Source organism: Staurois parvus, unplaced genomic scaffold (genome assembly GCF_062004578.1).
Source record: "Staurois parvus isolate SC_StPar_1 unplaced genomic scaffold, SC_StPar_1.0 ptg000051l, whole genome shotgun sequence".
Lineage (NCBI taxonomy): Eukaryota > Metazoa > Chordata > Amphibia > Anura > Ranidae > Staurois > Staurois parvus.
In genome coordinates, this window is record NW_028317847.1 from 3358480 (window position 1) to 3385983 (window position 27504).

Consider the following 27504-nt stretch of genomic DNA (forward strand, 5'->3'; position numbering starts at 1 on the left):
CTCTCATCAGCTAAAGGAAACAAAGGGGCGGGGTCACCCAGTGACATTACCTAGTAACTCCGCCCCTTTGTTTTATTTAGCAGCAGGGAGAATGACAGCTCCTTCTTGGAGCTTTAGTGAAGGAAAAATTAAAAAAAAAAAAGCCAGTAATTACATTTAAAAACCGGCAGTGATATTTAGCAGTAGCTCACTGCATACACTGCTCCTCTCTTGCCTTTAAACACACACACACCTCTGTATTAGCACCTGTATCAGCTAAATCTTTCCTATTGGCAAAATGCCAATGGGGCTATTTTCAGTCGGCGAAATTTCGGTGCATCCCTAAAATAAATTGTGTATGTATGTGTGTATATAGATATATATATATCTATATACACATATACACACACACACATCAATAATGGCACCTCCACAATTAGGCAAACGCGGTGCGGTTTTGCAAGTGCCAAACTGCATGCTGCTGCAGCACCACGTGGCTCAGTGTGGCACAATTCAAAACAGGGTCAGGGACTTTTTCTGCATGTAAGGCAGCCCATTGAAATGAACGGACTGCTTTCATGCAAAACACAGGTTGAAATGATGTAAACGTAACCTCAGATCCTTTACACTACAATTCCATTAATACATTAGTATTCTCAGTCCCTTGTACACATCACCCCCCTTCATACGAACCTTCACATTCCTGTCCTCAGTGCCCCTTTATATCACCCCCCTCCTCCACCTTTCTGTTCACAGCCCCCCCCCCCCTTTATATCACCCCCCTCCTCCACATTTCTGTCCTCACCCCTTCCACCTTCACATTGCTGTGGTCAGCCCCCCTTTATATTACTCACCTCCTCTTTCACATTCCTGTCCCCAACCCCTCCTCTTCACATTTCTGTGCTCAGACTCCCCTTTATATCACCCCCCCATTCCTTTACTCAGTCCCCTTTCATACAGTATCACCCCTTGTTTCCATTTCTTTCCTCAGCCCCCCTTTATGTCACCTAGCTTCCTCCCCATAATTCACAGCACTGGGGTGGCCCTCTCCCCTGACCTACCTTACACAGGGCTCAGAACGGGAGACACAGCAGGTCCAAAGATGTGGTTGAGAGGCAGGTCAGCTCTGAACATTTCCTGCTAACCAGCTTGTGATTGGTTGCTAGGACTGTCATATGTCCTAGCAACCAATCACATGCTGCTTAACTTGACAGCTCCCACCCTTGTCCAGAACGGTTATTCCCCCCGATGTCAGACTGTGGGAATGTCAGCAATGACGATGGCTGAAGGGAACAATGGGCTCCTAAATGGCAGGACTGCAGCGGTCCAAGTGGAGAGTGACTTGATCTGGACCACGATCCACCACTTTCTGAAGCCTGGTAGAGATATATATCTATATACACACTGCTCAAAAAATTTAAAGGAAGACTTTTTAATCAAGAGTATAGCATCAAGTCCTGGGATATTGATCTGGTCAGTTAAGTAGCAGAGGGGGTTGTTAACCTGTTTCAGCTGCTTTGGTGTTAATGCAATTAGCAACAGGTGCACTAGATGGGCAACAATGAGACGACCCCCAAAACAGGAATGGTTTTACATGGGGAAGGCCACTGACATTTTTTCCTACTCATCTTTTCTGACTGTTTTTCACTAGTTGTGTATTTGGCTAGGGTCAGTGTCATTACTGGTAGCATGAGGCCATACCTGGACCCTACAGAGGTTGCACAGGCAGTCCAACTCCTCCAGGATGGCACATCCTTGCCAGAAGGTTTGCTGTGTCTCCCAGCGATGGGGCATCTTTACGTTCCTAACACATCACCCAGTCCATATCAGTATAGATATCCAGCAGGAGATTTTTCCCCATTGAGATCTGATGTGTTTTCAAAGTGTTCCCTTAATTTTTTTTTAAAAGTGTGTGTGTGTGTGTATATATATGTATATATATATATATATATATTTTATATATTATATATACACACACATACACCATCTGTGTACAGAATGCAGGCAGCCATACTGCATTTTACAGAAAATTGCAGCACTGCAGATTGAAAAAGAAAGGTAATTTTAAATAACATTCAATTATAATATGACGTGTTGCCGCACAACACTATATATATATTTTTTTAATTTGCTAATTTTTTTTCTTGCGAAAGTGGATTTACCCTATAAGTAATTGAAAGGTTTAATTAAATAAACTTCACAAAGATCAGATTTTTTTTATTTTTTTTATTTAAAGACCGGCAGTCAGATCATAATAAATAGTGGACATCTCATATTAGGTGGATGTCACACTCTATACACAATTATAATGCTGAACCGGGTAATGCCTCCTTTTGGGAAAAGCCGGGTAACAGCTTATTTGGCAATGACAAGGAATATTATAAAAAAAAAAAATAATAATTTGTACAATATTTGGAAAAATGCTCTGTAATACCCGGAAAGACAATACACTCACTTTAAGGGCAAGAAAAAAGAAAAAAAAACACCCCCAACACGTTACCATATATAAAAGACATAATTATAAATATGTATGTAAAAGTTTTTTTTTCAACGTTCTTGTTTACAGCAAGAAACATCAATCTTTTTTTTTTTCTGCATGCCAAAATTTTAGGCTGAAGACAGTTGCTGCATTTTCCCATGGGCTACTGACAGAAGGTCAGTGGTGTGCAGGAAATCATTTCCCCTGGGTGGTTACATCACTATTTGCTACTGATAAGCTGAAACTTTTCCATATATATTAATGATCATCATCAATAGCTCTTCTCCGCAAACCACATTGTAATTAAAGTCACTGAGACCACTCCTTCCAACCTCATGTACAAATATGTCCGGAAGGAGGACTAATGCTCACAGCAACCAGCTTCTCACTTTCAAGCAAAATGGTTGATATAGGCAATATCTGACCTTTTCTGCCTCTTTGATGACAGTTTTTAGGGTACATAAATGGTGCTTTAAATTAATAGAACATACCAATTTATTTACAAAGTCAATTTATAGGATGGCCACATACAGCCTAACAACATCAAAAGTTCTAGCATTTCTGGGAAAATTGGTTCTTCTAGAGGTTAACCACAAAAAGATCATTGCTTTTGAGCATCAGAAGTTCTCTTTATTGCATGCATGCATTTTCTGACATAATGGAAATTCCTTTTCCATGGAGAAGGTGGTTTGGTCCTTTTTACAATACATTATGTGCATTGCATCCATTCATAAAAGATTCAGAGGATCTCAGAGGTTTGGTAATTTGAGCAATAATTGGCAGATGTCTCAATGACCATTGCTCTTCCACTCTAAGTCAATGACCAACCTATTGGTTGATGTTGATTATTTACAGCCGGACCTATACAGCCAGTCTTTGCATGCTTTAAGCTTCATTTGAAGCAAATACAACAGGTTTTCCAGGAGTATTGTTTGAACCTTGTCACCAGCAATGGACAGTACTTGCTAAATGTTGCCTGACAGATATGAACATTTTCTATCGACTTTCTTCAGCCTCTGCTTGGAACTGTTCATGGCAAATGTCCATAGAACTCAAACCAGCTGCAGAAAGGCATGTCCCATCTGCTTTAGGAACTCAAGCTAGCTGAAGAAAGGTATGTCCCTTGTGCTTTAGACAAAAAAACTAGCCTTGCAAGTCCTAAAGCTGCCTACAGACCTCATAGAATGGTGGAACAAAAAAAAAAAAACAATGAACAATCCAAGAACACATTGTACACAATATGGCCAATGTGGAACCCCCTTCAAATTATTGAATTTTAGACAATCATGGGCTTCCAATATGGCAACAGTTTGGGAAAGGTTCTTTTGAGAAGTTTGGTGTGAAGAACTTGAGTGGCCTTCACAGAGCTCTGACCTTAACCTTATTCAACACTTGTGGAATGAATTGGAACACTGATGGCAAGCCAAGTCTTCTTATCCCACTTTAGTACCAGGCCTCACAAATATCCTTTTGGCGGAATGGGCATGAAATCTTGTGGAAATCCTTCCCAGAAGAGGAAAGGCTGTTATACTGTATAGTCAACACCATAATAATACCCATGGGTTTGGAATGGAATGTCCAACAAGCTCATATAGTTGAGATTGTTTACATGTCCACAAATTTTGGGCCATATAATGTATAAAGAGCAAGACTCCTGGATTTGGCCAAACTAGCAGATTTAGGTTCATCTAATAGAATTTCAGATTAGAATGGGGAGCAATCTGATTCCCGGCTAAAATCAAACAATGAATGCAAGACATGGCAAAACTGTCCAAAAATGGCAAACTTGTAGATAAAGTAAATCCATAAAATATCTGGACAAAAGGCTTGCAATTTCATTCAATTATTCCCAAAAACCATTCACAAGATAGTAGTAGCGTACAAGGCTCACCTTAATTTAAGAGCAATGAAAAAGCCTACAATTAAGATGTGGCTAGTATGCTAATACTGTCCTATGAATGGCTAATTTTGAAATGAAAGAGCTTGAATTGCAAGGCTTAGGCCCCTTTCATATGGGATGGACTCTGCTTTTCTCAGTGGAGGATCTTTCCCCTGATCCCCCGCTGAGCAGATCACTGGCCCGTGTCTGCTCCACTTTTGCACAGTGGACACAGATACAGCCTGGTCTACTCTATTGGCGTTCAAATGTAAATGGACCAGCTGTCTGTTTACACTTGACTGCCTTCCAATCTACCCAGACAGAGGGGAATGGATCTCCTTCTGTTTGTTTTTATCGGATCAAATAGGAGGTAGGTAGGTGTACATGGACACAAGTCCATTTACATCCGCCGCTCAATAGAGAAGAATGGAGGGTCTGATCGGGTTCAACAAACGGCGGACCCGAATGAACCACATGTGTGAAGGGGACCTTATGCATACAACTTTTGTAGATGACTAAATTACACCCCAGGTCTTCCTAAAGGGCCAGATTATTAAACAAGGCATACTTAAATTGAAGTTATGTAGTCAACTACCCTTCCTGACGAAACATATGACAAACTCATTTCATACATATGTAAGAATTACAGTGGCACCGTACCTTTCTTTCCCTGAAAGAGCTTATACATATTTCTGTATATATGTTTTGTGAATATAATTAATGTTTCTGATACCGATGACTTGATCTTGAGAGCAAGAACAATAAATTGCAATGTATATACAGTTAGAATATATTTTTTAGCATCAATGCTTTCACCGAGTATGAACATTGGGGGTTTCCAGTTAACAGAATCTGTCCCTCAAAGTCGCACTGTTTAAAGGGTAAGCCTTCCCAGAATTGATATTTCAGTTTTGGGTGTACACTGAAGACACCTACCAAATCAGTCAAGATCATCCCCATCCCCCCTCCCCCTTCATTGTTTTGATCTATATTTACCCTGCTACTGTCCATTTATTCCTATGCAGCAGCAAACACAAAAATCACGGGACCACTGACCATCAGAATGCTGATCAAGATAAATTATGCCCAAGGTGGGGGGATACAGAGGTAGAAGGCTCAGATGTCAATATTCCTTCTAGAGTCCTACACCAAAAAAAAATAAAAATAAAAAAGGCCAGTGTGTGGTATAAAACGTCCATCCACAAAAAAGATCAGTTTTGGGTGGACTGTCCCAAGAAACTCAGTTTAATGATGGAGGCCGATCTGTATTCCAGAGAAGCTCTACATATGGCCACTTGGTTTGTAGACAACGCTTGATGGGAGTGTCATCTGTTTGAAGCCTTGGGTCTTCAAATCCCATGACGGCTGTCCCTTCAATGTAGGTTACCTGACACATAAAGACAGATGTTACAGTATGGTCAAGAGACATATTAAAACATATCACTACCAAATCAACTTACATTTTAAGAAAATATGGCCTATGCGGGGACACTGTTTTGACTTAATTGGCTCCAGTACTATGATGTCCCCTTTTCTTCAGATAGGCTTTACAGCTCACTTTTAGATCTCCTGAATTATGTAGGTTCTTCAAAAAGTTTCAGCACTTTTTAAACTAACATTCATTAAAGTGATACTAAAGGTTGGTATTTTTTTCTTTTTAATAAATAACAAACATGTCTATACTTACCTGCTCTGTGCAGTGGTTTGGCACAGAGCAGCCCTGATCCTCTTCTTTTCGGGTCCCTGCTGGTGCTCCTGGCTCCTCCCCCTCGAGCAGTGCCCCCAGTGAAAGCCGTTCACGTAAGTAAGACACAGAGCTGTGACTCTGCCCTGCCCCCAGCTCCTCATTGGCCAACTGGCTGTGATTGACAGCAGTAGGAGCCAATGGGCTCTTGCTGCAGTCTCAGCCAATGAGGAGGAAGAGGACAGCAGAGGCTGTTGAGAATGTTGCTGGATCGGAGGGGACTTGGGTAAGGATTGAAGGGGCTGGGGGGTGCATTGCGCACAGAAGTTTTTCTACCTTCATGCATAGAATACATGAAGGTAAAAAATGTTAAGGGCTAGTTCACAGTAGATGCAGTCCATTGCATTTTTTTTCTGCATCACAAATACATGCAGTGTTTTCCATGTATTCCAAAGGCCCTAGTTCACACCAGTGCAGTCAGCTCTAGTCAGTTTCCGGTGCAAAAAAAAAAAATCAGAACATGCAGCATTTTTTCTGCACAGAACTGTACTGGAAAATGGCAAACTGCATTAAAACTGCACCGGAACTGCATGTTATGCATGTGCATGTGATGTGAATTGTAAGCAAAAAACTAATCTGGAATGCATCTGGAGTGCGTTTTTGTGGTGTGAACTGGCCCTAAGCCTTTAGAACCACTTTAAGCAGACTTGCCGGTTGAGTGAGGCACTGGTGATGTAACTCTGGCATCCTAGATGCATTGTGGGAAGGCTATATCACCAGTGCCTTCCCCCTCAGACGATGTGCAGTGTCAAATGTTCCAAAAGGAAGGGGCAAAGATCTAGGCGGAGTTCCAGAAAGTAAAGGGAGATCACCAGCCCTTCGTGAAAATGGCCTCCATGAGAGGAACAAAAGAATTAGGTATGCAAAGAATAAAAAGTCTGCAGTTATCTGTTTGTTGATTGCCTTTGCTAAACATGTCTCTGTAATTTTTATGATAAGGCTGAAGTTCCTCTCTAAGTGGGTCTGCTTAGTGTATAAACAGGTATGCTTGGTTAAAACAAGCTTGTATGTTTATGTCCTGATCATCCTACAGAACAGCTGCTCACATTTCATGGCCAATATGTAAAGCCCAGCTTAACACATACAAATATTACTTAACACAATACATTATTACTCCAAACAATGGCCAAACGTTAATTAAAAAAAAAAAAAAAAAAAACTAACTCTGGCTGCAGCGGCTGAGGGGAAGAAAAGCAGTGATTTAACTACTCCCCACCAGGCCCATTATAAGAATACGGGCGTATCCCTGAGGATGTGTGTGCGCACGAAACGCGCTGGGTGGAGCCTACGTGCTGACGTCACCGAAGCCCGGACCAGTGGCCATCTTGGTATATCGGACAGTGATTATTATTATTCTTCAGGATTTATATAGCGCCAACAGTTTGCTCAGTGCTTTACAATATAACAGGAGACAATACAATGTATAAGGTAAGTAAAGGTGAGCGCACAGACTGGATCAAAGCAGCTATGCACAATGTAACCAGATAAAACCTTAAAAAACAGTATACAATTGGTGTGCAGCGCTAAAACAATTAAATCATTATGGTATAAAAAGATGGCGAATAATCATAAAATATTAAGAATAAGGATAATAAATTAGAAATATCATATTACATATAAAAGTTCATGAGGTGTTGCCGGGGAGCGCAGGGTGAACTTTCACCTGCGTGTGATGACTTCCGGGGGCGGGGTTGAAACACGTGTGCTGAGGGGGAACTCTGGAAAATCCTGATGTACCATCCTTAAGTCCCAGGACCCATTCACCACAAGATGAAGCTTTTTGGAATCCTATCTTGCCCTGTGATGACCATTAGATGACATCAGGATATATTACATAAACGCTCATTACTTTGCGCGTTCTGGTGAGTGCGCATTCCTTACACACCTGTATGCACAATCTCCGTCTTCAGGAAGTTATAGGATCATTTGAGCACTTTAAGTCACCTCATGAACTTTTATATGTCATATGATATTTCTAATTTATGATTCTTATTCTTAATAATATTTTATGATTATTCGCCATCTTTTTATACCATATTGATTTAATTGTTTTAGCGCTGCACACCAATTTTATACTGTTTAAGGTTTTATCTGGTTACCTTGTGCATAGCTGCTTTGATCCATTCTGTGCGCTCACATTTACTTACCTTATACATTGTATTGTCTCCCGTTATATTGTAAAGTGCTGAGCAAACTGTTGGCGCTATATAAATCCTGTATAATAATAATAATCACTGTCCGATATACCAAGATGGCCACCAGTCCGGGCTTCGGTGACGTCAGCACGTAGGCTCCACCCTGCGTGTTTCGTGCGCACACACATCCTCAGGGATACGCCCGTATTCTTATAATAGGCCTGGTGGGGAGTAGTTAAATCACTGTTTTTCTTCCCCTCGGCAGGGGGGGGGGGCAGTTCAATACAAGAGGGTTAGGAGGGCCCTGCTCCCCTGCTCCTTGGAGCTTACAATCTAAGAGATTGTTTGTTTTTCCATTTGGAAGACTGTTCATGATGTTTTTAATATGATGATTATTTTTATAATGAAATTCTACTCTGTATACTATCCTCCTGGCTCCATGTGGTGAGTGTTTCCTTTTAGGCTCCTGGCTGTATCAATATCGGCTTTGAGGAGTGAGAAAGGGAGGTTCCCTATTGGTTGAATTACAGGCTAAATAGCCTGTAATTCAACCAAGTAGCAAGTAGCCTTCTGGTGAGTGCACAGTGGTGCAGAACCTTGCATAGGAGCAGAGCATGTTTATGGGTTTCAACACTGTTGGGAATTGTTTTCACTGGAGAGATTTGAAAAGACTGTCACCTGGAATGATTTTTGTTATATTATTGCACTCAGCCCTTTACAGAGCACAGTTTATGTGATAATATTGATGTGTTGCGATTAGAAAAATTGTGTTATATTATTACACTTGGCTCTTTAGTAAGCACTTTTTATGTATTAATTCATAATATTTTACTTATTTATTTTTTTATTTTTTTTATTTATTTATTTATTTCAGGTACTTATATAGCGCCGTCAATTTACGCAGCACTTTACATATATATTGTACATTCACTTTGTCACATATTTATGTGTAATATTTTGATATATCGTTTATCTGCTGCTATTATATTATGTTACTATTATAAGAATAGAGCCGGGCGGGTATTCTCTTGTTCTGGGTGGATGTCATATGACACGGTGCGATCTGTCCCTGCTGTGTCTGATGGACACAGATTGGTGTACCAGGCCACTGTGCAAGGCCCTGAAACCACGTGATTGCTAGCAAAGTTATTTTTGCTGCATTGAAATGTATTATCTATTAGCCGTACTCAAGTACCCCCCCAATGGGCTACAGAACACCTCCTTATGTTATGGGGAAGGGGGGACGGGACTTCTGTACTCCAGCAATGGGGAATTGGGCACTGCTGACGATACAGCTTTGGATTTCAGAGATGTCAGCTCATACAGGACACTAGAAGCTCTTCTCTTGATTTCGGACAGGATCACTGGGTGTTTCTTGCAGTGTTTTAGGCCTCATGCACACAGGACGGTTTAAAAATGCTGCTCCTCTTTGCAGCAGCATTTTGACAGAAAAAAAGCCTGACGCTTGTAAAAGTGTCTAAGGGCTCGTTCACACTTGACGAATATCTAACGCTTGCCAAATGCCCCTATAGCGTTTGACAGGTGTTAAAAACACTTACCAAATGCCTGTATAATGCTCCTCAAATGCTCCCCAAATGCCCTATGAGCATTTTTGAGGCATTTGCCATGCGTTAAAACCGCACCACAAATGCCTACAATGAAGTCTAAGGCTACGTTCACACTAGCTTTGTCAGCAGGCGTCAGACAGGCGTTTGAGAAGCGTTGTTAATGCTTCTCAAATGTCTATGAAAATTCTACACATTGCAGCACACAGTGCTGTTCACACGGAAGTGTTAGCGTCACGGCAAAACTGACGCCTCGTGTCGAGTCAGGAGGAGTTGAAGCCTCCCATTCAAGTCTATGGTACCGCTCCGCAAACGCCTGGCAGGCGTTAGTTCCGGAGCGTTAATACCATTTAACTTCATTATAGGAGATTGTGGTGCGGTTTTAACACTTGGCAAACACCTATCAACCACCTCAAAACCACGTATAGGGCGTTTTGGGAGCTTGTGAGGAGTGTTAAAAACGCTTCCCAAACGCCTGTCAAACACTATAGGGACGTTTGGCAAGAGTTAGAAATAAAGTCAAGTGTGAACGATCCTCAATGGTATTAAAGTTCCGCAAACGCCTGCCAGGCGTTTGAGGAGCTTCACCATAGACTTTTACAAGCGTTTAGGCGCGTTTACAGGCGTCAAGCGATTGGGCATTAATTCATTTCATTGGACAGAATAATAATTTATTCTGGCCATTGAAGTGAATTAATGCCCAAACGCACAACGGTCTAGCATTTATTTATTTCAGGTACTTATACAGCGCTGTGAATTTACGTAGCACTTTACATATATATTGTACATTCACATCAGTCCCTAACCCTCAAGGGGCGTACAATCTAAGGTCCCTAACTCACATTCATATACAAGGGCCAATTTAAACAGAATCCAATTAACCTACCAGCATGTCTTTGGAGGGTGGGAGGAAACCGGAGCACCCGGAGGAAACACACACAGGCACAGGGAGAACATGCAAACTCCAGGCAGGAGGTGCTGTGGTTGGGATTGGAACCAATGACCCTAGTATTGCCAGGCAGAAGTGCTAACCATTCAGCCACTGTGCTGCCCATTTAGGCGTGTTTACACACACCAAGCATTTTTTTCTGTTAAAATGCTGCTGCTCCTGGATGCACTGGCAATGGGGTTTTTTCTTACAGCTTCTAAAAGCCTATGTGTGCATAGACACAAAAGATAACACGGAGGGGCATTTGGAAGCTGGGAAAAAAAAATCCTGACGCCCCTAAAAGTGGCTGCAAAAATGCCGTGTGCATGAGGCATTAAAGACACAAATAGGGAGACGTGTATTGCACAGATATACTGTTTTTTGTTTTGCCCAGACATACACTTTAATTTATTTCTACTTGAAGACTGTGAGAACACAGTAAAATGATAGCTTCATTCTGATGTCATAAGTGCAGAGACCCCACAATGTATTAATTCCTCCAATATTATATTATTCTTCTCTGCTTCATGGAACACAATACGGATTTCTTTTTTTTTTTAATGAAGCCTAAACTAGAAGATGGCGTTCATCCAATCGCATGACATTAGATGTCCCATCACCGTCGCACCCTTGCAGGTCCTTATTTATTGTTTTCGTCACCATGGAGACCGCATCACATCATTATTTACAAGCTGGAATTCTGAGCCGCGAGTTGTCTTTGAAGAGATTTCACAGTAACCAGAGCCAGTAATTCAGCAAACAAGGTTAAGCAACAAGAATGTGCATGGAAATTTCCCCAAAAAGGTACGAGTCAGGGGCAGACTGACAACTCATGGGGCCCCCGGGCAATAGGGGATCATGGGGCCCCTGTGTCCTTGCCCAAAGTCAAAAAAGCCTATGAAAAAGGTACCAGGGGAATCTTATGGGGCCCCCTACTAACCCCGGGCCCTCGGGCAGTGCCCAAGTTTCCAAATGGTCAGTCCGCCCCTGATACGAGTACACGATGTCTTGAATGTGCTGCTGAAGTTTCAGTACAGATCATCAAATTCTACATTTGGACTTTAATTGCGAGGTAGAGCAGTAAGCCGATGTTTTGCTTGTTCTGAGTAGAGTAGGGAAGGATTAGATCCTCTGATAGTTTTGCTGTCGGTGCTTCTGCTCTGTAGGGGTCCCAAAAAAGCAGTCTGGAGATATAATATCAACACCAAAAAACAGGGTTATCATCCGCAAGGTGTATCTGGTGGAAATAATGTCCCCAAAGAACAAAGCTGTATTGTTAAATATAATAAGGCAATCACCATGTGTTCTTCAGGCTGGTACATCCACAATAGGAATCTCCCAATGGAAACAGTCACAGAGTCACAGGCTCCATGCACATTAGCATTTTTTTACGCTCCTAAAAGCTGTTTTTAGCATTTTTTTTCCCCGCTCCTAGAAGCTAAACAGTGTTCTCCTATGTATCCATGCACACTATTTTAGACCACTAGCATTTTTTAAGCTTCAGCATCTAGGAGCAGAAATAAAAAACTGTTATTGTAGTTTTTTGGAGCGTTTTTCTAGCACAAAAAAAATAAATAAATGCTTCTAGCTTTCTTTCCTCTACTTGTACTGTAAAATACGAATAAAATGCTAACGCTCCTAAATTCTTCTGAACACTACTAAAATGCTCCTAACAGCGTTTTATTTTGCATTTTTACAGTACACGTAGAGGAAAGATAGAAAAAAAAAAGCTAACGCTCCCAAATGCTTCTGAATGCTACTAAAATGCTCCTAACAGCTTTTTTTTTCTATCTTTCCTCTACGTGTACTGTAAAAATGCAAAATAAAATGCTAACGCTCCTAAATGCTTCTGAATGCTACTAAAATGCTCCTAACAGCTTTTTTTGCTTGCTTTCTTTCCTCTACATGTACTGTAAAATGCGAATAAAATGCTAATGCTCCTAAATGCTTCTGAATGCTACTAAAATGCTCCTAACAGCTTTTTTTTTTTTCTATCTTTCTTTCCTCTACATGTACTGTAAAAATGCAAAATAAAATGCTAACGCTTCCAAATGCTACTAAAATGCTCCTAACATCTGTTTTTGCTAGCTTTCTTTCCTCTACATGTACTGTAAAATGCGAATAAAATGCTAATGCTCCTGAATGCTACTAAAATGCTCCTAACAGCTTTTTTTTTTTTCTATCTTTCTTTCCTCTACGTGTACTGTAAAAATGCAAAATAAAACGCTTCTAAACACTACTAAAATGCTCCTAAAAAACACTATTACCAGCATTTTTTATCCAGCATTTGTTGAGCTTAAAAAAAAAAAAACCCACTAATGTGCATGGAGCCTCATAATGCAGCAAAAAAAGAAAAAAAGGCAGAGGCACCCCTAGGTAGTGGAGTTTTGGTTCCGGCTGTGTGCTGAGCTGCAGAGGAGATAAGAGTGATCATAGAGTTCCATTTGCAGAATCGGCCTGACCACTTAGCGGGCTTGTTGGAGGACACAGTGACCATATACAAAGGGAAAAGATCACTTCATTACCCCCATTAAGAGGGGAGATGCCCTATTGACCGGTTTCTCATACGGGTCCACATATGAAAGTGAGGGTCCATTCCTATCACATACTCACCATGACGGTGTATTTGTTGAAAGATTTACAGCACCTGGATTGTGGGTTCACTTTCCCGTAGATACATGGTCCTTCCCACCAAGAATTCCTGAAGAGTTGTTTTTTCTGTATTCATTTGGACTTCCTATGTTGGACTTTCCCGTTTATATGCACACAGGTGTTATTTGGACTTTGTGTTTTTTATTTCTGTTTTTTTTAGCAGTGCAACAGTTTTACACATATAAATTGAGAAAAAAAAGTGTTCACTTTAATTAGTGAGTCACAGTTAAAAAAAGCAAGGTCTTGTCCAGAAGGCTTTGGATCCTTGTGGTCTCTGTTTAGTTTTATTGCTATTTTTGTTATTCTGTCCATTACGGGATCTGTGTATCCGCATTGTTCTATGTATGTGCAATCCGGTCGATGCAGTAATGTCATTGTGGATTCTGTATGTACTGTTCCATTTTCTTTATTATCTTGACAATAAAAGTTGTTCGGATTTAAAAAAAAAATAAAAAAAAGTATCTTGACATACATTGATGCTCATAAAATAAGGATCCTTATGTGCTGATCCGGTGATCCTGTGGTGATGAGCTGAGCCACTACGATTTGCCCAAAAGGGTGTCCAGACCAAAAAGGGGGGGTTCCAACAGGAATATCTGAGCCAAGTGTAGAAGCCGGGGACCGTTGGAAAAAACAGCACATACTCCAACTCAACTCCTGTCCCTGCCCTCCACCCTTTACTTGTCCTGGTGACCACTCTCTAGTCTCTGGTCCAAAAGATGAATGAAAATCAAAAATCTTACAGATGTCACCAGAACAGGAATAGAGGGTAAATGTTGCATCTTTGGCACAGTTTGCGAAGGAAACCTGCCCAGTAGGTCACAGCAGAAATGTAACGGTCAGGGCTTTTATTGCTGACCATACACAGAGAATTTCGGCTGGCTCCTGCTTCACTGGCCAAAATGCACATGGTGGGAGGTCCTGATGGCCCAATCCTGTCCAACACCCTTCTAATGAAAAATCAAAGTACCTGGGGGAAAATTGTTAGCATGAGATGCAGCCACTAGTAGGGTCATCTGAAAGTCACAGCGAGAGATTCGTCCATCTGCACTGTTAGAATGGATGAAAGAATGTATGTATGTTTTTTTTTGCTTAGCTTGCAGGTTGAACAAAAAAAATCTATCAGCTTATGGGCAGCTTAAAGCAGCCAATAGATGATTCATTTTTTTCCATTCAACCAACAGGTTGACCAAAAAAAAAAAACTTTTTTCCCCATCCACATTGAATGAAGGGGAATAAAGTCATTTTTTTTGGTCAACACGTTGGTTGAACGAAAAAAAAAATGAATCCTTCCTGCTGAGGTATTGTATTCTGACAGTGGGGAGACTTCCCGCTATCAGGATATAGCCTGCAGCGCTGATTGAGAAGGGAAAATCCAACAGGTTGGTTTGTACAGAAGTTAATAAGTAGGGACAGCTAGTCCCTGCACCCCTGGACTAAATAGGCAATCTAACCCCTTGGGGTTTGGAGTTCACTACAAAGGTAGATTTTGTCCCATTCCTGTCTGTCAGTCTAAATACAAGTTATCCCATAAGATCTTGGCCTTCCCATGAATGGACAGTCCTGAAGAAATATGGTTGGGACCCCTTCAAATTCATTGGATTCAGGTGTTCCAATCACCTCCATGACCACAGGTGTATACAATCAAGCACCTAGGCATGCAGACTGCTTCTACAAACATTTGTGAAAGAATGGGTCGCTCTCAGGAGCTCAGTGAATTCAAGCGTGGTCCCGTGATAGGTTGCCACCTGTGCAGTAAGTCCATCCGTGACATTTCCTGGTTACTAAATATTCCACGGTCAACTGTTAGTGGTATTATAACAAAGTGGAAGCAACTGGGAACAACAGCAACTCAGCCACCAAGTGGTGGGCCATGTAAAATGACAGAGCGGGGTCAGCGTGTTCTCTGAAGTGACAAATCACGCTTCTCTGTCTGGCAATCCGACAGAAGTGTCTGGATTTGGTGCTTGCCAGGAGAACGGTACTTGCCTGACTGCAATGTGCCAAGTGTAAAGTTTGGTGAAAGGGGGATTATAGTGTGGGGTTGTTTTTCAGGGGTTCAACTTGGCTCCTTAGTTCCAGTGAAGGGAACTCCTAAGGCGTCAGCATACCAAGACATTTTGGACAATTTCATGCTCCCAACTTTGTGGGAAGAGTTTGGGGATGGCCCCTTCCTGTTCCAACATGACTGCGCACCAGTGCACAAAGCAAAGCAAAGCAATAGTCCTAACCTCAACCCAATAGAACACCTTTGGGATGAATTAGAGTGGAGACTGCGAGCCAGGTCTTCTCATCCGACATCAGTGCCTGACCTCACAAATGTGCTTCTGGAAGAACAGTCAAACCTTCCCATAGATACCCTCCTAAACCTTGTGGACAGCCTTTCTACAGTTGATTCTGTTATAGCTGCAAAGGGTGGACTACACACACGGCCACCACTGAAGGTCCTATGCCCTTCAAATGATTTTTGAAGACTGTCAAAACAGATTGTCCAATGACCTGTTCCACCTAATCAGCTTTTTCTCAGGTGTCTGTTTTCTCCAGGAGAACTAAGAATTTCAACCCCCTTATTATTCTTTATTTATGCATCTCAGAAAGCTAGTCAGCATAGCTTTAATAGGTTCCATATGGAGGTTCACATCAAATAAAAGCAAGTGTCCTTTAAGTCTTCCATACAAAAATGAAAAAGCAGAATAATACATAAAGAAATAGTATAAGAGAGAGATATAGGCATGTGATGACAACACTAGCAGTTAATATAAGAGGTCGTGTAACCCTTCCAAGAAACAAAAAGACAACATTGTATTCTCATGCAGCTGTCAGCACCACAGACACTTTACATGAAACATACCTTCTCATTATTATTGGATTGTCTTAATCCATTATAATGATACACACTGAATGATTCTGGAACCTTCGAACCCTTAGAAGAGGTAAAAGAAAGTAAAATAGAATATAATTTTATACAAAGAAAATTAAAGCTGTATAAAAACATAAAATACAATGTTATACATAGACATTTAAAGCTGTATAAAAAGATACAGCAAAACGGATCACATATACAGCAAATTAAGCTTTCTGAGACATCACTAACCGGATCAATCACTATTTTTGGTAGAAATGATATTTCTACATGGCAAATACTTCACTAGCAGGTGTAGTAGAGTAATAGAAATCCAACAGACCCAACAGTCATGCATGCTGCTGATTCTGTGTCATTGAATCACTCATTGAAAGGGGCATGTTCAAAATAATAGCAGTGTGGAGTTCTATTAGTGAGGTCATTCATTCTTTGAAAAACAGGTGGCAATTATTGCCCTTATTTAAGGAAGGAAGGCAGCAAATGTTGTACATGCTGGTTACAGTGCATTTCTCTCTGAAATTCTGAAGAAAATGGGTCGTTTCAGACATTGTTCAGAAGAACAGCGTACTTTGATTAAAAAGTTGATTGGAGAAGGGAAAACATATAAAGAAGTGCAGAAAATGATAGGCTGCCCAGCTAAAATGATCGCAAATGCTTTAAAATGGCAACGAAAACCTGAAAGACGTGGAAGAAAGCGAAAAACTACCATTCGAATGGATAGAAGAATAGCCAAAATGGCAAGGACTCAGCCAACAATCAGCTCCAGGAAGATCAAAGAAGGTGTAAAGTTTCCTGTGAGGACTGTTACAATTAGATGACGCCAATGTGAAGCCAAGCTATCTGCAAGAAGCACCCGCAAAGTCCCACTGTTGGAAAAAAGACATGTGCTGAAGAGGTTACAATTTGCCAAAGAGCACATTGACTGGCCTAAAGAGAAATGGCGAAACATTTTGTGGACTGATGAAAGTAAGATTGTTCTTTTTGGGTCTAGTGGCTGGAGACAGTTTGTCAGACGACCCCCAAACACTGAATTCAAGCCACAGTACACTGTGAAGACAGTGAAGCATGGTGGTGCAAGCATCATGATATGGGGATGTTTCTCATACTACGGTGTTGGGCCTATTTATCGCATACCAGGGATCATGGATCAGTTTGAATACATCAGAATACTTGAAGAGGTCATGCTGCCTTATGCTGAAGAGGAAATGCCCTTGAAATGGGTGTTCCAACAAGACAACGACCCCAAACACACCAGTAAACGTGCAACATCTTGGTTCCAGACCAGCAAGATTGACGTTATGGAGTGGCCAGCCCAATCCCCGGATCTTAATCCAATAGAAAACTTGTGGGGTGACATCAAAAATGCAGTTTCTGAGGCAAAACCAAGAAATAGAGAAGAACTGTGGAATGTAGTCCAATCATCCTGGGCTGGAATACCTGTTCACAGGTGCCAGAAGTTGGTTGACTCCATGCAACACAGATGTACAGCAGTTCTCAGAGACAGTGCGACTACAACCAAATATTCATTAAGTGATTCAAAGGAAAGCAAAATCTTCAAACATTTTTCAGTTTATATAGTGAATGTTTGAGTTTGTAAAGAAGAATACAAACACTGCGATTTTTTTGAACAGTCTAATATTCACTTTTCTTCAGTTTTTTTTAAGGAACAACACAAATTTGATCGTTTTTCTTCATATTTTGATTTGGAATAGAATGTGTAGTGTTCCCAATGCATTTGTGTGTATGGAAATAAAAGCTATTAGAAGGATTTTGAGCTTCATTCACTTTTTTCAAACACACTGCTATTATTTTGAACACAACTGTATGTAATCCTTTCAGTAAAATGTGTAAAACACTCTCATAGGTGTGCATACATAGGAATACATTGGATCGCCCATCTTAAAAGGCATACTGTCACATGGAAAATATGACAGCTGCCATTGCTGGCCTCTTGAAGAAAATGCTAGCTGCCTGGCTGTAGCTGGCTTGAATACTTTTGAATCAAAGATCCAGAAGAATGTTGCTATATATGTGTGTTAATATTCCTCATCTCTATACTAGTTCACGGTCAGTGACCGCATTGACGTCAAAGGCAATCTTTAGCATGAAAGCCAGGCAACTAGCATTCTCAAAATATAAGTTTAGCAACAGCAGCCTCCGTGAGTCTTACATAACAGAGTCCCAATTACCCTTTTACTGCCACTGATGTAAGGCTTATGTAAGCAGCAGCAGGTTTTTTTTCTGGTTTACACACTCCTGGCTGCTACAGAAACCAGGAGTGCATTAGTATTGTCAAGCTGATTGTCAGTAGTCTGATGAGTGTAATGTGGGTGGCTGTAAACCACTGAAATATGCCAACCCCCCACTATGTATCCTAGTCTCCACTGTCCCACCTGCAGGCCTGGGCTGGGCATTGCTGGATAGAGTCCAAGGAGATCAGTTTGTTGATCCCCCCTCCAATGAATGAACCAGAAGCTGTGTATTACATCACTTCTGGGTTCACAGATGTCATTCCCTGGCTGCTGTGGCCAGGGATGCAGCTAATCAAGCATAATCTGTGCTTGATTAGCTGCAGTGCAGTACACACAAATCACAAATGTTAAAGTCCCCTGCCCCTATGTACACACACACATACAAATGTATGCAGCTATTTATGAAAATAACTATTTCACCACACATATTTGGTATTGCTACAGACGCTGAAGTGCGTGCATTAATTCTAGAGTTATCATTCACAGTTAAAGGATAAGTTCACCTTCGGGAACATGTTCCACCTGTTTTTACAGTGGAACATGTAACATGTTTCCCCTCCTGCAGATCTCTGCCTGATTCCCCCTCCGTCCCTGTGACAGTGATCTTCTCCTTGCAGCTGCGGTCTCAATTTGCAAAGAGTGTAGCTGCATGAGGCTCCGCCCCCATAGCCGTGTCTTTCAATCACAGAGTTCTGTGAATGAATAGACAATAAGTGCTGACAGCCTGTAGTTCTTAATGAACTATAAGGGCGCTGGTGAGCATCCTCATAGTTCATTGAATCTTCCTGGACTGGAGTAACTGCCTACCCATATTGGTATGGGCAGACAGCTACACTGATAGTCTGCAGGAGCCTGACATTGCACACTTGATCTGCTGATCACAGGTGCAATGCTTTACAGGCTCCTAGAAAAAGAAGTAATAGTAAAAGCACATTTTTTTTTACCAGCAAAAAAATGTGCATTTATAATTTTTTTTTTAAAAAGGTGAACTTATGCTTTTAATTCTATATTGAAAACCTGTAAAAGCTTTTTAAGTGTTGCCTATGGACAATATTAGGTACTGAAGTTTGTCACCATTTCACAATGCACACATACTGTATTTGGTACCTATTTACTTGACACCACCTCGTTTTTTATGTTTCACCAAAAATTGAGTCATTTATCGTTGTGTGTACTAAACTTAACTGTACTGTATTTTGTACGGAAAATATGGGTTTGATAAACATATGCCCTAACAACATACGACCCCAAAAAATTGCAACTACCACCATTTTATGCTGGAGGGTCTTTGCTTTCAGAAAATATATATTTAATTTTTTTTTTAACTAATCTTCAGGCTTCAAATGTGTATTTTAACACACACACACACATATATATATATATATATATATATATATATATATATATATATAAAAATATATACATACATACATATAAATATATATATACATACACATATATACATCTAAATATATATATATATATATATACATACACATATATATATATATATATATATATATATATATATATATGAAATTTTGTTTTAAACATGGTGGACAAACTAAGCCTGGATTTGGCAGTTAAGAAGGTGAAATATTACTGCTCTAAATGTAAACACAAGGATTTATCCATCTTGCTTTAACTAGACTTACCATGTTGGGTTTTAGGTTACTTTTAAGCTGGATAATTGTAAAGCAAGTGCATTCTCCATGTAAACAAAAGCCTGTGCCCCCCCCCCCTTTGCATCCCCCATCAATCCTGACACAGATCAGCAGCGCAGTTGCCCATAGGCTTCTGTACACAACATAATGTACCTGGTCGGGAAAAAACTCCTGCAGGAATGGACCCAGTAATATGATCCCCAGACCTTCTGGGTCTAATTTGGTCTTCATGAGGTTTACACTGAAAAACATTGAAAAACCAAACAATAAGTGAAGAATACTTGTGCGTTCCTGAGATATGCCTCGTCTGCCTCTGCCAATGAATACTGTTCTATTTTCAGCATGCAGGGCGCATTCATCACAATGGCATCTCATTGGCCAAGTTTAGTTATTTTAAGGCTGCATAATCTCATGATTAAAACCAAAACAGTCATGATAATTTTGGGCGATGGAGCCTTATTAGGAAAACATTTCTGAAAACAGACTATGTAGTAACCTGTGCTTGGAGCACAGCGGGATCTGATCTTGTAAGCAAAGAACAGAACACCAGTTACAAAGGCAGCAAGATCTCATTGATTAAAGTGACCCTGTTAAATTCAGCATTGTTAAAGAACCCAATGTACACTCACCTTTCCCATGATCTGCATCTGGAAACGCCACCCGTTCACTGCTCCCCAGCCAGGTAGGTTGAATACCTGCCACCTACCCCCGCCTCCCCAGCACAACACACAGTGGTCCCTCCTGCTGGCTTGTATGTGCAGTAGTAGGTATGAGCCACTGGGATCAACCATTGCATTAAACGGAAGAAGCAGTTTTTCAGACATCTGGCAAAGCAGAAAACCTACAGCAGCCAGGAAGCAGCAAAATTTGAGGGTATGGGACACCGGAAAGTAAGTAAGGTAACCTACTTTTACAGGGCTGGTATTTATAGCGGGACTCTAGCCATACCATTTAATATTCAGTCACAATACATATATTTTAAACCCAACTCTGGGCAAAAAAAAAAAAAAAAAGCTTTCCAATCCATTGGGGCTGTGCCCGCATTGCAAAGGTTAAGTGCTCATTTTGTCCAGGGGCCACGAGTATGCTTATACTAACCCGATTCTCCAATCAAGTGGCAAACAGAGCTCCCCCATAATTCAGTGGTGGACTGTTCCTGACGTCCTCACATCAAGAGCAGGTTTATGGGCTTTAGGTTTATGACGCCATGAACAGTTCACTGCTCAAGCACGCTAGACTGCAGGGGGGCCGGAGCCACACGGATTGGTCTTGTGCTGGGAAGATAAGGTATGTATATCTCCTTTCTCCTGCCCCCTAGACAAAAATGAGCAATTAAACGGGCATAGCTCCACTCCATGGCAAAACATATTTTTTGCCTGGAGTTAGGCTTTTAGTTTCCAAAATATTTGAATCACAAAACTATCTTCAAAGGAATACAAACACCCCCACCTATCTCCAAAACCAGCAAGGTCGCATTTCGATTCACTGCTTCAGATATGAGGGCCCCCCATATGCTGGATCAGTAGTTCTTGGCACTGCCAGCATGTTGCTGGGTCTTTAGACGTACAGTTTTCAAGATGTATGAAGAGTCAACACAATTTTCACAAAAGTCCGCCATATATGCTGTGTAAATGAATATGCTCTTATATCAGGCTTCACATACAGGTGGCGCTGCAAGAGAAAACAAGGTTCCTGCTCCCGATAAAAAGAGAAGCAGCAGCAGAAAAGAGCATTCTGAAATATATTGGGAGGCAGACAGTGAGAATTTGAGTTGGAGAAGCTGATTCTGTCCGTTTTGTTAGCTAGCTGTCGGCTAACCGTTAGTAGGACTGCATTGGAGAAGCATCACCCAGCATTCCTAACAAGAAAAGCATTTTGATTTTTATCAATACAGTGGTATCCAATAATAATAAGGAATCCATCCCTCTTCTCCCACAGATCTCAGAAAATAGAAGAAAATGATTGCAAGCTGAGATCAGGCACGGAAGCCATGTTCTAGGTGGGTCATGTGGTTATCTGTGTGTGATAAACAATGGAAAGTCATCTGTCCAGCAATACAATATCGCATGAAGAAAGCGTGAGAATCCTGAACTGTTCACATGACCCCATGATGTTCCTCAATGGATGGGAATCCAGGTCACATGTGGTTATTAACATATTGTGCTGTGTATATTATAGAGACCCGCACACATTTTTCATGTGCAATTAATCAGGTACAACTAGTAAAGTCCGTTCAAGTCATATTCATTAGCAATAGTGCTGTCACTGCCCTGGATGGAAGTACCTATGTTAGGCCCCATGCACATCTGCCACATTGGGATCACTTCCCAAACGTGGTGCGGTTTTGCTGCGATTTATCGTGCAGCAATTGCGGCAAACAGTATTGCGCAAAGCTTGTCACCCAAAAGAAGCTCCTGCTCAGTTTTGGGTGACAAGCATCGCACAATGCAGTTTGCTGCAATTCTGTGCTGTCACTGCCCTGGATGAGAGGTACCTATGTGTACCAGGTACTATTGAGCCCAACTCCCCCCTCCAGGCAGAGGTAGACAGCAGCGCTGTGACAGGGGAGAGGCGAGCTGCGGGCTGTCAGAATATCCTCCGCTCACCCCCCCCTTCCTTCTGACAGCAGCACGGGACAAGAGAGAGCGGCTCTCAGGCTCACCGCCCAGATCGCTACACGCTCTGTCCTTCTCCTCCCCATTGGCTGCAGTGAGGACCAATGAGCAGCCAGGACAAGTGAACCATTGTGCATGTAGTCCCGGAAGACGGACAGCTCCATTATTCATAGAAAGCAAAACTACAGCCCCCAGCTGAACAAGAGGGAGGAAGGAGGCTATAGCCAGGGGGAAGAGAAGAGAAAGGAGGGAGAACCATGCTGCCCAGGCCATCAAGGAGAGGAGTCTAAGAGAGAGAGAGGGCTATGTGGAGGGGACGTAGGAACCACAGCTGCAGGAGCAAGAGGCTATCCCCCCCTTTGCCTGTTTGTGTGCATGCTTCACTGGGTGCAGATCTACAGCCACAGGCACCTCATCAGCAGTGTGGTCACTTGGGGCTACTTCCAGATACATCCAACACAGACATCGGTTGCCAATCGGGCATCTGTCATCTGGCTGCAGACCATCAAGAGCCTGTTCAAAGATACACATCCTCCGAGAGCATTGATATCTTCAGGATTGGTAAGCGGGTTGAGGCCCACTTTACTCTTTAATGCTCCACTCAGAGACACTACAAGCAGACACCGTTACCCCCTTATCCACGTAAAGGACCTTTGCAGGGAAAAAAGTCTATTCTATTCACTTTACTGGTTGCCATTGCACATTAATACCTTTGGGCCCCTTTATAGCTCACAGAAGACCACAGACACCCTTACCTCAAGTGCTCCTCCACTCAAAGGATTCTGCCTGCAGAATCTGTCACTGGTTAACCCTTTTTCCTCTTAATGTAGCAATTGTTACTTTAAAGGGGAACTCTTACCCAGGTTTCATATATTGTGCTTTGTCCTCTTTTTTCCTGTGGAATCAGAGCTTAGAGGGAGCTGACTGATTAAAGTCTTTACCACCCCCTCTTGCTCCTGGGATCACAAGTCCACCTTTCCCTATTCCTTTTGGTGTCTTTAACACTTGTGTTTGCAGTGATCTTATTTAACCCGGTGTGTCAGAGGGACTGAGGTTGTTCTTGGAGTCGGGGTGCAGAACAGTGAACCCAAGATTATCAAGTGGCTCCTTCAGGGGTAGTGTTAGAATCGTGGGCGGAATCACCGCAATTCTGCCCGCGATCCCATACCTTATTTTTAAAAATCAATTGAGCTTTCATTTTAAATCACTAATTCCAGGTGCATCAAAACAAAAGATGTGCAATGTCTGTTCTCTTCAGAAAGCAGCCACAGCCTGAGTAAAAGAAAAAAAAAATAAGGGCTGTCTCTTGCCGGCATGATGCAGAGAACGACCCCTGCTTTACTGGAAGCAGTAATCTCTCTGCAGAGGTCCATCATGCCCCCTGCTGAATCAGAGCTAAGACAGCTTCAATCAGCAGGGAGCATGAGTTTTGCTGATTGTAGAGCTACAGAGCTCTGACTCATTTTTGTAAAGTGGGTTAGAATCTCCGTCAGGTGTTTGCTGCTTTCTGTGATCTCATGTTGAGATTTTTTTGTCATTTCCTGCCCTAGTTAGAATCATTATGGTTTGAATAATATTTATTTGGAGATACTTACTATTCTGGTTCTGAAACGAGATCCAGAGCCTTCATGACTTCGTCTAGCAAAGCATCAGGAATGAAGCCATTGTCTGCAAGAAAAAGAGGAAATGACTAAGACACAGCAGAGGCAGCCACCTTATATTTGTATATTGTTTTTCCTTTTGCATTTTTGTATACACATTGTTAAATTGTACATTTTGTTAAAACATAAAAAGTTGAACTGTAGCCAAGATGTGGGCATTCAACTGTGCAAATACCATAAACAAGCAGTAAGAATGTAAAACAAGCCCTCATTGACCTCAGTATGCTCAGGCACATTGGAGTGACTCATCTTCAAATTTCACAGAAAAGACAATTTCATTTTTTTTTCTTTCAACTCTAAATGGTTTCGACATCCCCCCCAAAAAAAAAGCATCGACTTGGCAGCTTACCTGCCTTCTCATCTCTAATGTAAACAAGATTAGGTGCACAGGAAAAGGGGAGGCTTCACTGAGTTATTACACAGTTTCTACAGCTGGGGAGGTTAGTGAGGGCTTGTTTTAGAGCCCACTCACGCTGGCCTACCCAGTGAAAAACAGGGTGCATCGTACTCTGTACCTTTTCTTCCAATGACATTGAATTAATTTCTATGTACCACCGTGACGTGTGCAATGGACCATCAGCAGCAGTGTGAAGAAATGGACAGAACATGAACCATTCAGGTGAGTTCTGGTCACATTTTTCTGCACTGCTCAGCACTAAAGGGCTCTGTTGAAGTTTGGACAAGGCACATAGAAAACAGTTGTGTTCCATGTGTCCTTGCATTGACGGACATTGATCAGTATTAGAGAAATGCCAGCCACCACACCTAGTCTGAACAAGCTCTTAGGCGTGGTTCCAGCTTTTGAGTTGTGAGACCGCATGAGTTACCTAAAAAATATTAAAAACCACTTGTTGAGGGTTGAAGCGCTATGATGCCATTCATTCCTAATGGAACCCTTTGCACCTGCATTTCCTAACAAAACACAGTAGCAGCTGACCACGTGTTGCGTTTCAAAAAAGCACACATGCACCTTTTTTGGCGCGACAGGCAGTCCATTTAAATGAATGGGCTGCCCTAACACAATGCTCATCACGCACAAAGTATCAACGTGCTTTGTGTTAACGCACCGCAAACGTGAGAACACAGCCTGAATGCTCATTTACTGCTTGTTAAGAATATGTAAATACTGGAATGGCCATGGCCTGGCGACGGTTCTACTTCAGCAGGATACATATGTTCCACAGATTCCAGAGGCAGCACTCAGTTCACAAAAAAACTTGCTGGGAAAAATTCCAGATGAACAAAAGAGGATTAACTGTAAAATCATTAACACAAAACATTGTTAAAAATAACTCATTCTTTGAAGAAAGAAAAAAAAAAAGGACAATTTTAGCAAACGCTGATGGCCTAACAAGAAATTGTGACTTTTTTCCTAAGATTTTAGAGCAGGGGTTCTCAACCTTTGGCTCACAGAGCCCTCTGATGTTACCCTAGACCTCAAAACCAGGGAAGTGCATGTCTGGTGTTGGCAACCTGTTAATCGCTATCTGGGCTTGCCAACCCGCCATCCCAGAGCATTAGAGCACATCAAGCCAGTAACAGGAGGAAGCAGGCAGCCGCAGAGGAAGAAGGAGCCACATAAGCCGATGTGTACTGCCGGCCCCTGTCCCAGGTGGAGTGATACCAAGTGCACTTCACCAAAAACTTAAAGCAGAGGTCCCCAACCCCTGGGCCATGGACCCATGCTGGTCTGTGGCCTGTTGGGAGCCAGGTCACGTGGTGAGGGGTGGGCAGTGGGTGAGCAAGGCTTGATTTGTATTTTCAGCCACTTGAGTTGGGATGCTCCAGCTGTATCTATTATATCTCCTGCCCCAAGGCCTCACAGGAGCAACTACTGGAGAAGAAAAACTCTCAACTCAGCTAATTATATGGAGAACGTGTACTACCTCTTCACAGGCACAGCCGGGCGCCTCGTGATGTCATGGCCATTAGACGTAAATTAGTGGACTTCACCTCTCTACATAATGATTGGCAGATGGGCTCAGAAGGCGGTGAGCCAATAAGACAAGAAAATAGCTGGGAGGTGTTATACAGAGAGATTCTTTTGCTGGAGGGCTCATTAGGTTTACAGACCACTGCATACTGGACTGCCCTTGGGGGGTTCTCAGTTGCACCCCTATTCCACGGCCCCCATCCCCTCCAGGTTGGTGGAAGGGTTGTCTTCCGCGAGGCCTGTCCCTGGTGCCAGGAAGGTTGGGGACCACTATTTTTAAGCCTTTTTTTTTTTTTTTTTAATTAGCCCAATGTATGGTACTTGAATTGAGTCAGAAATGTCCCTTGTGCTGGTGGCTACTCTTTAAAGGTGCATGTGAATAAACCTTGCCTCCGATTAAATGCAAGAACCCCAGCCCTGCCTGTGTCCAGGACCGATCACTTGCATATGACCACTGCATGAGATATCACATGCAAGTGGCCACGGTTAGCCACGAGAGCCAGCAGCCTCCTATTGCTTTCAATAGGGCTGTCTCCCACAGCTAACATGGAAATCCCTGCTGGGGTTCTCGCATCTAGTCATAAGCAGGATGCATTTGTAGGTATGAATGCACCCTTAGTTGAAATTTTCTGTCCACTGCCTTCTATCCCAATACCAGTAGCAGGAATCTTCAGGTGCTCAGGGGGTTAATAAAAGCCACTGGGCCTGTCATATGCACTCATTAAAAGTGATGACTACACCCCCCCCTTTTTGCTCCCCACCTACATTCATAGAAAATGTACTATGGCTTTCATGAACGAAAAGCACGCTATGAATGGAGGGGTTGGATCTCTCATTCATCTGCCCATCCTCCATTCATAGAGTGCTTTCATTGCTGGAAGCTATAGCACAGCCTATACAAATAGAGGAGGGGGGACAAAAAGGGTGGACATACTTGGCACGCTTGACAAATGCCTGTGATATGTCCAGTGGCTCATAGAAACCCCTGCGGCATCGAAAGATTACCACTGCGGGAGGACTGAGTGGGGCAGAAGATTTCAACTAAGACAGCAGCCACAGCACAAGGGACACGTCTCATTTGATGTAAGTACCATCCCTTGTGCTGATTTAAATAAAAAAAAGTAAACTTAGACTTGCATAAAGTGAGACAAAATG

The 27504-nt window shown here is 42.0% G+C and overlaps 1 protein-coding gene across 1 annotated transcript in view; it reads right to left on the bottom strand.

The window, feature by feature from the left end:
• Positions 1-2935: 2935 nt before the first annotated feature.
• MINDY3 (MINDY lysine 48 deubiquitinase 3) overlaps positions 2936-27504 on the bottom strand; it is a 184050-nt gene continuing 159481 nt past the window's right edge. The window contains exons 13-16 of the mRNA XM_089666335.1: positions 24351-24423; positions 20294-20381; positions 16213-16284; positions 2936-5724 (exon numbers count right to left, since the gene is read on the bottom strand). Of these exons, the coding sequence (XP_089522461.1) occupies positions 5578-5724; positions 16213-16284; positions 20294-20381; positions 24351-24423 (380 nt within the window). The 3' untranslated portion in view covers positions 2936-5577. The remainder of the gene's footprint in view (positions 5725-16212; positions 16285-20293; positions 20382-24350; positions 24424-27504) is intronic.